The sequence below is a fragment of the Sander lucioperca genome, chromosome 8 (assembly GCF_008315115.2).
Source record: "Sander lucioperca isolate FBNREF2018 chromosome 8, SLUC_FBN_1.2, whole genome shotgun sequence".
In the NCBI taxonomy this organism is placed as follows: Eukaryota; Metazoa; Chordata; class Actinopteri; order Perciformes; family Percidae; genus Sander; species Sander lucioperca.
Genome location: NC_050180.1, coordinates 32,748,753 through 32,762,507, shown reverse-complemented (window position 1 = coordinate 32,762,507; position 13,755 = coordinate 32,748,753). Strand labels below are relative to the sequence as shown.

At 40.3% G+C, this 13,755-nt stretch overlaps 1 protein-coding gene across 3 annotated transcripts in view; it reads left to right on the top strand.

Annotated features, from left to right (window-relative positions):
* The window catches only part of ankrd44 (ankyrin repeat domain 44), a 41,839-nt gene that overhangs the window by 14,541 nt on the left and 13,543 nt on the right, over positions 1–13,755 (top strand). For 2 of the 3 annotated variants that reach the window (XM_031298983.2, XM_031298824.2), the window contains exons 3-15: positions 831–909; positions 3,046–3,116; positions 5,607–5,807; positions 6,289–6,376; positions 7,192–7,334; positions 7,632–7,844; positions 8,538–8,616; positions 8,703–8,817; positions 8,917–8,999; positions 11,667–11,775; positions 12,563–12,631; positions 12,960–13,100; positions 13,500–13,565. In XM_031298983.2, the coding sequence (XP_031154843.1) occupies positions 831–909; positions 3,046–3,116; positions 5,607–5,807; positions 6,289–6,376; positions 7,192–7,334; positions 7,632–7,844; positions 8,538–8,616; positions 8,703–8,817; positions 8,917–8,999; positions 11,667–11,775; positions 12,563–12,631; positions 12,960–13,100; positions 13,500–13,565 (1,457 nt within the window). The remainder of the gene's footprint in view (positions 1–830; positions 910–3,045; positions 3,117–5,606; positions 5,808–6,288; positions 6,377–7,191; positions 7,335–7,631; positions 7,845–8,537; positions 8,617–8,702; positions 8,818–8,916; positions 9,000–11,666; positions 11,776–12,562; positions 12,632–12,959; positions 13,101–13,499; positions 13,566–13,755) is intronic. The other variant, XM_031298907.2, reaches the window with a different exon arrangement.

The following is a 13,755-nucleotide window of genomic DNA, read 5'->3' as shown; positions in this document are numbered from 1 at the left end:
TAATCCTGCGGCTCTCTCTTGATATCGTGAGAATCCACTTGAAAAAGTGTCCTCTTAGATGCTCCTATGGTAACTAAAAAATGATAAAGTGCCCTCCAAGGTGGCCCAATGTGCAAGGAAACATAATAAAGTGCCCTATTGGCTTCCCAACATGCTATAAAACTTGCTGCATGCATGTTCGCCCCTGCCCCTCAGGCTGTCTGAGGAGCAGAGGAGCTCTAGCCTAGAAATCTAGACGCACCCTAGCGGCAGCAAATTTATTTTGCAGCCAGGGGGGTCTAGCAACTCTCTGTTGGCTTGCGAGCTGGAAAAACCAAACTCTAGTCAGGCCAATCACATCGTGTATAGAGTCGGTGGGCGGGCTTATGGCTGCTGCTGCTGGGAACAGCGGTCTTCTGGAAGACTTGGAGTTAAGCTTTTATTTGAGAAAAGAACAAAGAACGGCACTGAAATCATTCTTAAAAAAAGGAAGATGTGTTCGGAGTTTTGCAGACCGGATACGGCAAAAGTTTAATCTATCAACTAGCTTCGCTACCTTCTTCGTTGCTCTGCCTGGTTGTAGCTCTATCCTACTGCGTGCAGAGGGAATTTTGAAAGACAACTGTTTATCCCGCCCCTCAGATTGAGCCCTGTCAATGGTGAGTTCCCACACCCAACATCTTGATGTGGGTCTGGCTTGTCAGGCTAGGGGAGCTCCAGCTCTAATTTAGGAATTGTGGAATCTAAAGGTGTTGCATCATATTAGGTGTAAAAATGTCCTAATGTTCACCACCCCGTGCCTTTCTCATATTACAAGCAACAAGTACCAACTGACCGTCTTCCTCCCTCAGGATGCAGAGAAGCGCACCCCGCTGCATGCAGCGGCCTTCCTGGGCGATGCCGAAATCACAGAGCTCCTCATCCTCTCTGGTAACAGACAGTATATTCCCTTCTTCCTTTTGTTTCTGTCTCTATGAGTTTTAAACGTTCATCTTTCTTTCAGCTGTTCTTGTTTCCAAAGGTCTTGGTTGCGTTCTAAATTACATAGTTTTTATTTTTTTGGTACATACATACTAATCTTTATCTGACATACTAAATAACAAGGTTGTATGGGTATTGGAACGCAGGGCTTGTTTTGAAAATAACTGCAAATGTGCTACTTTTTAATGATATATATGACCTATTATATAAAGTATAGTGTATCTGCAAGAAGGGTATCATGTCTGCTGTTAAATTGCCTAAATTCAAGATCTTGATGATTTTTAATGTTGAAGGCTGGAGAATTACTTCAATAAAGAGCAATCAGTTGGGCGTGTATAACAACATTTTAGGGCTGCAACTAACGATTATTTTCATAGTCGATTAATCTGTTGATTTTTTTTCTGGATTAATCGGTTAGTTGTTTGGTCTATAAAATGTCAGAAAATGGTGAAAAATGTGGATCAGTGTTTCCAAAAGCCCAAGATGACGTCCTCAAATGTCTTGTTTTGTCCAGAAATTAAGAACACATCTTTTACCAAAGCTTCATCAATGCGTTAGTCTGTCACTCAATACTTTCTGACTTCCCTAATTTGTGTGTGGCACTTAACCTCAAGGCCAGAGGAAGTAAAACGTGTAGTCTCACAAACATATAGTCTTTAGAATAGAATAGTCTTTATTGTCATTGTACATGTACAATGAAATTGAATGCAGTCCTTTCAGTGCAAAACATCAGCAAAAGTGCAAAGCAGGTGAATAAATAAATAAAAAAGAGCCTCTAAAGTCACTTTAAAAATGATAAAAGAGGTAGGTGTTTTGTTAAAAAAGAAAAGAAAAAACACAGAACGCAGCCATACCACACAAACAAGACGATTCATCCTTAAAACTCAAAACTTAAAGGAGAATTCCGGCCAATTTTTACGTTAATCTTGATCGCTATAAATATACATGTACTTTAGTTTGAAAAAAAAAAACCCGACACGAATCGTGCCTCTTAACAGACACAACATGCAATTAAAATGCCTGTGCAACATGAACAGGGCCCTGCTAACAGCTAGCAGCTAGCAGCTAACAGCTAGCAGCTAGCTACCAGCAGGATCAAGACAGGGTAGGTGAATTAAAACAATGTCTGAGTTGAAAACATAATTGTTGTCATGTAAGGGCCCTGTTCATGTTGCACAGACATTTTAATTGCATTTTGTGTCTGTTAAGAGGCACAAAGGCACTCTAAAACTTGCTCCGACAACTGACATTTTAGCTCAGTGGAAGCTTGTACATGTAGCTGCAGCTACTCCATGTTGCCTGCACCGATTCGGGTCGGTTTTTTTTCAAACGAAAGTACACGCATATTTATAGCGATCAGGATTAACGTAAAAATTGGCCGGAATTCTCCTTTAAGTAGCATTAAGTGCAGTTATGGTTCTTGGATTTAAAGTGGTTCTGAAACAGCTGGTGGCTGTAGTTCTTTGCAAACATTACTCAAACAGAAGTAGGTAGTGCATTTGTTGGGGACTATTTTCAGCCACAGATTAATACACACTTGGTGTAATAGTGAGTTTTTACAGCAGCAGGGCGGTGTATGCAGGGTTGTCTTAAAATAAACTACAGTGTGTGTTCGTAGAACATGCCATCCAGTGCCAACTGTGTCTCATTGATTTATTATTTACATATTTTCTGGACAACAATGCAGCTCTGTGGCACAAAAGAATAAGCTTTGTCAGAGTTTCAATACACAGACAATACTTGTTTTTGGTCTTTTCATGGGATATATTGAAAAAAAAATATTTTCCTTTTAAAGAATGGATTTGCATCTTAAATTAAGTCTTTCAAATTTCAAAGTGTTTAAACCCTTAGAGCGCTGTTCTTGCTATTTAAATTTAAACTAGTCCCACAGGCCTTTTACTATGTCAGCATATACTTTTTCACTAATTCTTCATTTTTTTCTATTTGACATTAAAAAGTTCTTTCAAGGTCTTAAATGTTAGTAGATACAATTTGCAACTGTTATGCTATGAGTGTTTGGTTGGTAAAGTTGACGTTACACCTCCTCTTTCTGCCTTGTGTGCTCCTTTTTTTTTGTTGTTGCAGGGGCTCGGGTCAACGCCAAAGATAATATGTGGCTCACCCCCCTCCATCGTGCTGTGGCATCTCGGAGCGAGGTGAACACACACACACACACACACACACACACACACACAGACAGACTCACACTTACACTTGCACTTGCACTTGCACTTGCACTTACTTACACTTCCAAAACAACAACTCCTCCAGCAGAACTGCTGGTATTTACTGGTAGGGAACTGATATTTACCTCAAAACAGTCCGACACACACTCATCATTTTCCAGCCTCTCCCGGCACATTTCACACAATGTTCTCAGAACACATCGGGCAGCTTTACCTTTGCAAGCATCAAGAATCTGGGTCAAAGCAATAAATCAATCGCCATCACTCCCAGTGCCCAAACAGGTAATTCAACATGGCTGAAATAGCTGGAGGATGAACTTTAGTGGTGCCAAGGTTTCATATACATTCAGGGCCGTTTGCATTGTAGGAATATTTTAAAGAGTTGAAGTCTGTGTCTGAAATCATTTTTCATTCTTAATTCATTTATTCCCACAACTGTAGTTTAGGGCTGCAACTAACAATTATTTAATAGTTGATTAATCTGTTGATTATTTTCTTGATTAACTGATTAGTAGTTTGGTCTATAAAATGTCAGAAAATGGTGAAAAAGGAGATGAGTCAATCCTAAGCGGGATGGATACGCACATAAGAAGCTGGGTCCAGATGAGTTTTTTTTTTTTAGATTATTTTTTTGGGCTTTTCCGCCTTTTAATGGATAGGACAGCTAGGTGAGAGAGGGGGAAGACATGCAGGAAATCGTCACAGGTTGGCTTCGGATCCTCTGCGTCGAGGCATAAATCTATGTTTATGTACGCCTGCTCTATAGGGCTGTAATCAACCAAAGAAAATCTTGGTCGACTGAAGTCCTGAAATTTCAACGACTGCGGGGGGGGAGAAAAAAAAAAAGCATTAGATTAATTAGCTGCGCAGTACTTGGTAGCCTTGTCCGCCTAAATGAATTATAAATAAACATAAAAAACTAGTAGGCTATTTGCAGTATATTAAATCGTTTTTTAACCTAATTATTTTGCACTGAAATGACACACTCGAGTCTGTCTGTCAGCTCTGACAGCGTTGCATCACGTGCACCTGCGCAATATCATAGCCTATGATTTTCGAATATAGTACTATGTCTACTAGTGATATCAGCACAAGAACTGTTGAGGAATATGCAACATAATACTATACAATAATATACAATAAGACAATTGTTTTTGTCATATGTTATAATAACTGACAGACACTATCATTTCAGTAGCTCTGTGCATGTCCTTGCACAGAGCGAGGCTGAACATAGGAGCTCAGCTTCGCGGCTAACCCTGGGGGATGCTACCGTAGTTGCGGGGCGGGTGTGCCTGCAGTTATAAAACGATTATTAGACTAAAACATTGAAATATGCCAATTCTGATATGTTCATATAGCCTACTCAAAACAGACGGGGCAACCTAACGCAGACAAGTTAGCTTACCGTTTTTAGGTGATACGCCATGTTTGTAGTTGAGCTGTGATATGCAAACTGTTGCTTGCAAACTTTGCATTCGACTTTTTTTCCATTATCTATTTTTGTAAAATGCTGCCACACTGCCGATGTCTTTGACATGGTAGAGGAGGACTGACTATAAATTAAACGCTCACGATTAAATAAATATTCAGCAAACCACCAGACCAAGGCCTTCTAGTACTTTCTTCATTCTGTCTCCAGTGGGTTGGGCTGATCCAAAAAGTGAAAACAAGGGGGGCGTTCTGAAGACAGACTGTTACCTGTGAAACAGTTCCACCTGATGAAATTAACACGGCAAAAAATAATAATAAAAATACATTCTAAAAAAAAAGAAAGAAATTAACACGGCAAAAAATCGACCAATCAGAATTTTGGTCGAGCCAGAACGTATCGACCAATAAATCGACTAGTCGACTGGGAGATTACAGCCCTACTGCTCTACCCACTGAGCCAACCCGGCCACAGGGTCCAGACTAGTTTGATGATAGCCAGACAGATTATTTTAAGGGGATGGAAGAATGAAGGGGTGCCGTCAATCCAGGAGTACCTGAACTTTCTGGAGGGCTTCTAAGAAGCTTTGTGCTGGGGAGAGACGTGTATGACGGGCTTATGGTGTTGTCATTTATACATATGTTTATTTGGTTTATGGTTTGTTGTCTATGTTTGTTGAGTGGATTTTTGTCTGGTTGTGTGGTGATGACGGAAGGCGGGGGGGGGGGGGGGTTTTGTTCATGGTGCAACTTGTATGTTTTTTTGAAAGAATACAAAATAAAAAATTGTTAATCTCAAAAAAGAAAGTAGTGAAAAATGTGGATCAGTGTTTCCCAAAGCCCAAGATGACGTCCTCAAATGTCTTGTTTTGTCGACAACTCAAAGATATTCAGTTTACTGTCACAGAGGAGAGAAGAAACTAGAACATATTCACATTTAAGAAGCTGGAATCAGAGAATTATTACTCTTTATTTTTTTTTTTTAGCTATAAAAAATAATCTCAACCGATTATTGACTTTCTTCCTCAGGAGGCAGTGAGAGTTTTGATCCGCCACTCGGCCGACGTGAACGCGCGGGACAAGAACTGGCAGACGCCGCTGCACGTGGCTGCAGCCAATAATGCGCTGCGATGCGCTGAGGTCATCATCCCGCTGCTGAGTAGCGTCAACGTGTCGGACCGCGGCGGACGTACCGCCCTGCATCACGCTGCCCTCAACGGCCACACTGAGGTACTGCAGACACAAACTGGCTTCTTGTTTTGTCATTTAAATGTAATCATTTTCTGCAGCACTGAACCCATTTTCCTGCTACAGCATATTGGTGTAGTTCACTAATAAACAAGCTGTGATGTAGCTTGGTCAAAGGAAACAGGTAGGCCAGTGCAGCTGTGTCATTGTGGTTACAGTATTGAGTGGGTTGTTCATTTTGAAACACGCCTCGTCTCATAGGGAAACCTTTCACAAATATGCTGAATCTAAAATTAACAATGAGAGGCGGCACATTTCTGAAGCCAAACTGAATGAAGGACTTCTTCTATTTCTGACCAACACACACTCTCCAGAGTGTTTAAGCAACAACTGAGCGTGAAAGTGATGAATACTGTTATATAAAGACCATCACCTACACCCACATCCTCACACTGACACATATAAATATACAAACACGTATATATATCTTATATTTCCCACTAACTTCTCCTCCATCTGTCAGATGGTGAACCTCCTCCTCGCAAAAGGCGCCAACATCAACGCCTTTGATAAGAAAGATGGCCGGGCTCTGCACTGGGCAGCTTTTATGGGTAAGAGACAAAGACGGAGTTTGTTAGAGATGTATCACACGTCATGTCTTTTATTTCCTGGAAATAGATCATTGTAAAAAAAGAATCAGTGGCTTAGTCGCTGAGTCACCTAATAGCCGAAAAGCTATTAAATTAGAGCTTGAAACAAGACACAACATATCATTTTACAAAGTTATCACGAGAGAACGAAACATGCATTTACATAAACACTACAGCAAACAAAGTTAGGTATACTGTAGGTTGAAACCGGTGTTTTTTTGTATTTTTTGTATTTACACAAGCTCTTAAAAACCCCAATATTTTTAAATGATTCCTAAAATAGTAATTGTGACAAAAACATGTCCTTAGGCAGGATATTTTACAGTTGAACAATAAACTTGCTATCAAAGACCAGATAACATCATTTTGTAATCATTTCATTTCCCAGCCAGTGATAACTTTAAATAATCACACAAATCCAACAGCATGAATTAAGTTTAAGTTAATTATTATTATTATTATTGCACACAAAAATTACAGAGAAGCGGTCGTTGGCAATGAAATTCTTAGATTTTGGGACTTTTGGTCAGAATAAACAAGCAGCCCGAAGACTTCACCATGGGCTCTGGAATACTGTAACATAATGAAACTTTAAACTGCTTTCTGACGAATCAATTACTACAAAAAATAAAGAATAGGTGCAGTTTGTAAAACAAAAAACAAAATGGGTTTATCGCTCTAGTGTTGCTTCTGGTCCATAAAGAACTTCATTAAACAGCTGATTCCTTTTTTTTTTTTGCCCATGTTTTGTGTGCTCTTGTCTGCACCCCCTGCAGGACATTTGGATGTGGTTTGTCTGCTGGTGAGTGAGGGGGCGGAGATCAGCTGTAAGGACAAACGGGGATACACTCCCCTCCACGCGGCGGCCTCCAGTGGGCAGATAGCTGTGGTCAAACACCTGCTCAACCTAGCTGTGGAGGTCAGGACACACGTTTGTCTTTCTATACTTGTAAAGACCCTCATTGAAATAATGCATTCCCAACAAACAAAAACCTAATTCTTACTTCTCACACAGACAGACAGACAGACAGACACACAGACAGACAGACTACCTCAGTATGTTTTACACTTGAAGGAACACATACTCCACATACCAAGGCTTATTATGGACCTATTCACAAACTCAACACACACACGTACACACTGTACAAACAACACTGACACACACACCTTTTCTCGGCCAAATAAAAGCGGTCTTGTTTCACCCTGACAACAGATAGATGAGTCCAATGCATTTGGGAACACGGCGCTCCACGTGGCCTGTTTTAATGGTCAGGACGCCGTCGTCAGTGAGCTAATCGATTACGGCGCCAACGTCAGCCAGGCTAACAACAAGGGCTTCACCCCGCTGCACTTTGCCGCCGCCTCCACACATGGAGCACTCTGTCTGGAGTTCCTGGTCAACAACGGGGCGGATGTCAATGTACAGGTACACCGGCTGAACGTCAGCAACATTATCATTCATTTAGAGTTGTGTTTGTGTCGACCTGATGAATATAAGTCCAATATTCACTCTTTATTAGCTCTATTTTTGGTCTCCACCAACTCCTGAGGGAAATATCTGGCTCAGTAGCTGCTAAATGCTCCACTTTGGAGTTGGTAAAGACCAAAAGAGAGCTAAAAAAGAGTGAATAATGGACTTGAACATTGGACTAATTTTGCTTTGTTTGCTACATTTGTAAATAGGCAACTGTTTGCTAATATGTTCGCTATTAAAATTTTTATAAGGAGATATGTTTACAGCTTGTTGTGCTAACTCCAATTTGCCCAAAAAAAGCAATACAGGTTTGGAGATAACATAAGAACGTCAGCATGCTAACAAGCTAAATAGTAGCTAACTGTAAGCTAAATACCTTTTTAAATTGCTACACATTAGCGTGTTATCATGCTAAGGGTAAGCATGTCGACATGATAATGCTAGCTTGTTGAATTGCTAAACATTAGCATTTTACAATGCATTTGCAATTATGTAAGGTAATATGTTAAGAAGTAAGACCATATTGGAGAGAATTGATATCCCTCACAAGGGTTATTATTGTTGCTTGTATTTTTAAAAACTAAATCTATGTTTCGCATAAAACCTGAAGTCTGTTGTTTTTATTTCTTTTTCCACCTTCTTCAGAGTCGTGACGGGAAGAGTCCTCTTCACATGACGGCAGTTCACGGACGCTTTACTCGCTCCCAGACCCTCATCCAGAATGGTAAGACCCCTAATGCTCGTTTTTGTCTCTTAAAGCTACGCCTTGTTGCATATTCTCCCTATAAATAAATTTACATTTTATTTCAGGTGGGGAGATTGACAGTGTGGACAAGGACGGCAACACCCCTCTCCACATTGCTGCCCGTTACGGTCATGAACTCCTCATCAACACGCTTATCACCAGCGGAGCAGACTGCACAAAGTTTGTTTGTTCACCTGTTGAGACATTTGTGCTAAATTATTACAACAACAAGGTACCGATTTAAAAGAGACTGTTTCCTTTCTGTATCTTTCTCTAAAGACGAGGAGTCCATGACATGTTCCCTCTCCACCTGGCTGCCTTGAACGCTCACTCTGACTGCTGCAGGAAGCTGCTCTCCTCAGGTGAACTAGTAGAAAGTAGATTTAGTTTCCTTATTAAATTTGCTGTGAATAAGGAGTTCTGCAGCTTTTGCATTGTTAGAGAGATAAGAGTACTGACATCTACAGTTGCCAGTTTATTTGGTACGCCTGGCTAAAAGTAATGCAGCCTAATCCAACTGTCCTGCTATAAATCCTCCCTTAATGAAGGTTATAATGTTCAAGTTTAAGAGAGGTGTTGATTCAACTGTATGATTATTTTGGAGGCTGTTATGCTGTTAAACTTTAGGTGTTCCTATTATTTTGTCCACCCCATTTATATATAATATATGAGGAAAGGCTAAATAACAGAAACACCTCTCTGGAGTGTGGTGCCTTTTTTTCTTTTGCATAGAGCGAATAGATTTAACAGTCTGTTTATCTGCGCTAACGTAAGCTGCAATCGTTAGCATATCCGGCTAACTAGCTTATCACCTAACTAGACCTTAACTAAACTTAGCGCTACTTCGATGGCCAAGAGTAAGCATATCATTAACTCTCTACACTAATTTGTGGGGGTACAGGTTACGCTAAACACTAAACATTGTATAGTATTTCCTCACTATGTTAAAGCCGGTCATGAAAGGTAGGCTAACTCTGCACTTTATTGGATTACCTGATAGCGTCAAGTTTCAAACTGCTGTTATACACTTTTCTTTATACTCCAAAATAATATTTAGTATGAATGCTTACAGTAAGTATTTAAAAAAATTTGAAATTCTAACTTAGCTGCAAGCTAGCTAATAAGTTAACGTAGCCAGTGAGTTGGTTAAAAACATTTTCTCTGGCTGACTTTCTGTTTCCAACCGACTGCCTGGCTACGTCTACTTAATTAGCAAGTTTGCAGAAGCTGATCATTTTCATTGGCAAAACTTTAGCGAGTGAATCAAATTTAAACTGTTGTGTTGTATACACTTTTGTTTATACTCCAAAGTAATAAGTTATTAAATAGCAGTTTTTTTCATTTAAAAGTCGAAGTTAGTTGCTAGCTAGCTAATTAGGCTAACATAGCCAGTGTGTTGGTCAAAAACGGCTAGCTTTTTATGTGTCCATCCGTCTCACTGGCTACGTTAGCTTAATTATCTAGCTAGCAACTAGCAGCAGCTGATACAATCTGCCAGCAACAGTTTTAATTTTTGTTAGCATAATTGTATTGAGTAATTCAAATTTAAATTGCTATGATACACTTTTGTCTCTACTCCAAAACGTTACACAGTGGGTTTTAATATTTAAAATTCTAACTTATTTGCTATTTGAATCATCATTTGCACTACGTGCATATGTGCTGATTCAGAGTCTGTTTGCTGTAAAATCATCCTCGGAGAGCAGTTTTTTTCACGAAAGTTTGGGCCTGGTTGTTTTTCTGCTCCCAGTAGTGAATTCCTCCACAAGCACACATATTCATCTCTGGCCAAATTCAAGTCACAATGTTCCAGAAACAAAACAAGGCCTCAATGAGTTTAATTACTCACTGATGGGACAACTCTCCTTTTGGAAAAAGAGCGTATTATGTTGAATTTGTCTCTTAGAGTATTGATACTGGTAGTTTATTGCATACATCTGAAAAGTTTACTTGTTGATTTTGGCAATACAGTTATTTTTTTTATTCCACTCATCTCATGAGGGAAGAAATTAAAATTACACAAATGTGAAATAGGAATAGAGGAAAGACATCAATCCCATTTTGGCACTTATGTCTGGAGGCATGGAGCAGGATGAAATTCCTCATGTGGCCCTGCTGAGTTGCTGTTTTGAACAACAAAGAAGTCATTTACATGTGCTTGAGCCATGTGCAGCTGCAGTGTTGTGTCTGGTCAGAACTGTTGTGAGCAGTTAGTGGTGCTGAGTTTTTGTGTTTGTTGCACTCTGAGCTTAAATTACATTTAATGAACCGTGAAGATTAGGAAAATTCTAGAGATAAAGCATTTAAAAAGCCACAGCACAAGACGACAACACAGTCTTCGTGTTGTCCTTTGTTACGTGCAACTATGATGTTACAATACAGTCATGTGGTGGTCTATACTTCTATCCAAGGAGACAATCAGAAAACTTCGTTCAACCTCTGTCGGAACAAAAGTTAGATGCTAGCAATGCTTAGATTTTTTTTTTTTTAAGGCCAAGCGCCTGTCTGCAAAGAATGGAGGATCTGCTGACTGGTTATTCTCATGATTCAGCGTGTAACCACATTGAAACAATTATCAAATAAAGTAGGTGCACTCTGTGGGCAGCTTCCCATCTCTAGTCCTTATGCTGGTGAACATCGGTGCTTATTTGCAACGTGAATGATTGCTGTAAATGTGTTGTAGCAGTCTCTAGCCATGTTATTGTGATGTGATGAATCTTTTGCACATTAAAAAATATGGCACACTTGTAGTCCTTGCAGATACAGTTACTTTATTTACTAAAAATGTATACATACAGACACACCATCGTTAGCTCTCTCTTTCTGTAATGTGTAGCTTATACATGTTTGTGTGGTTCCTGTATGCATGGCCAGCATCATGCACTCTCACCTAACGCCCCCCACCCCCACCTGTTGCACTTACACCTGTCTTTCTCTCCACCTGCTCCTCCTCCTGTCTCTCTCTGTGGCGTTGGCTGCTGCTGTGTGTTGTCTGGCCTCCCTCCGTCTCCCTGCGCTGCCCTCTTCAGGTCGGAGGTTTAGCATAATGTGTAACGACTCGGTCCTGTCTGCAGGCTTCCAGATAGACACTCCTGACAGCCTGGGGAGGACCTGCCTGCACGCTGCTGCTGCCGGAGGGTGAGCACCAACGTTTGTTACGTAGATCTCTTTAGAAGAAAAGGTTTAAAATGCCTTTAAAAGGATCATTATGGTTTATTACAACAGCTCCCAGCTCTTATATTCATAGTTTTGGAAATAATTTGAAACACAAGCAGTCAGACGATCAGACAGGTCGTAAGCAGTTTATTCAGATCCTCTAAACCACTTTTTCAGAGGTGAAACAGGAAGTGATCTCACCTGAAATGTTAATAACATTTGCAAAAAAAACTGAGTACGCACAACTAAGGCAAATAGGAAGTTAGTCTGTAAACTGTGATGGATTTTTACAACTGAATGTTTGGGTAATAGTTTTACCTTTCACCTTTATTTTGGCTGAAATTACTTACCTTGAGTTTAATTGCTCTTGTTTAGTTTCTGTTTGTATTCTATTCTTATTTCTTTTAATTTTTTTGTAATCTGTATGTATTTCTCGCCTTTTGCTGCTGCAACACCTGAATTTCCACTCTGGGGATCAATAAAGGATTATCTTATCTTATTTTTACCAGAGCTTTTGTTCAAAACCTGTCCTATCGACTGCTCTTGTTAATTGCCCCATCTGACTTAAGTGAGACCCTAATTGTACTAAACTAGAATTTCCATTTAATCATCCGTTTATCAAAGAGTTTAAGCAACATTGATTCTTTTCTTTGGACTATCAGGACTACATTTAGTTGTTTTAACCCTTAAAGCCATAAATAGAAATGAGTAAATACATGTATACTGTTCCTGCAGTAATTGTACCCCTCTACCTGCTCTCTGTGTGCAGTAATGTGGAGTGTGTCAAGCTACTTCTGAGCAGTGGTGGAGACCACAACAGGAGGGATAAGTGCGGCAGGTAAGAGAACACATTGCTGTAAGGGTTTAACAACACATTTGTTTATAATATCATGAGTAGTGTTGAATAAGTAAGCTGTGATGTCAGACATTATCTTGTGGAATGCTTTTCCTAGAAGAGTGGAGGCTGTTATAGCAGCACATTAAGGCCCATAGTTTTAGAATGAGATGTTCGACCACTAAATATGGGTGTAAAGTTCAGGTGTTCATATACATACTTTTGGCCATGGTGTATATCCTGAGTTTAAGTATTGAAATCCAGATAAAGTGCATCCTGGAATTTGTGTGTCTGAACATGTATATGTGTCTCTCTTCCTGTTATTTCCCAGAACTCCCCTCCACTACGCAGCCGCCAGCCGTCACTATCAGTGTCTGGAGACTCTGGTTGCTTGTGGCACCGCCATCAACGCCACTGACCAGTGGGGGCGCTCTGCGCTGCACTATGCCGCTGCCTCGGACCTGGACAGGAGGTGAGGCTGCAGGGAGACGCGTGTATTCTCGATCACTTGTTGTTTCCAAAGTTAAAAGTTCTTTTGAAATCCACTTATTGACGAGGAGACGAGGTGGAAAATCCAAAACCTCTTCACACCACACAACTAAGTGTTGCACTGGGTGGCTGTCTACTGTTTCTACATATAGAAACCTGATGGTCCACACCTTCCCTGTTTCCATGGTAACCATGGAGGTGATACTTAGGTGGCGATAGTTGTGCGTGGCCTCCAGGATTTGCAGCACCACAGCACAGCCGGCAGTTATCCACTAAGTTGTTGGCTTTAGCAGGTTTCCACTGCATTAAAAGAGGCTGCTGTTTGAGTGTGTTGATGCTTTAACCCGTCTCTCCTCCCTCCGTCCTGTCTCCCCCTCTGCAGGCGCCGTGTTGCTCTGGAGCCAGAGAGTGATGGAGTTCAGGCGGAGAGGGAGAAAGAGGCAGCGCTGTAAGTCCACACTAAGAAACATATGACATTTTGATCATATCCATACTACATACTAATGTTAAGCAGCTTTTGAGTACAAAACAAACAAAAAAACGCACTAAATTAGGTATACTCAAACGGCTGTATGCGTACTATACATTTTTTTTATATCATTATTTTTTTAATTGATTTATATTTATATGCATTCCAT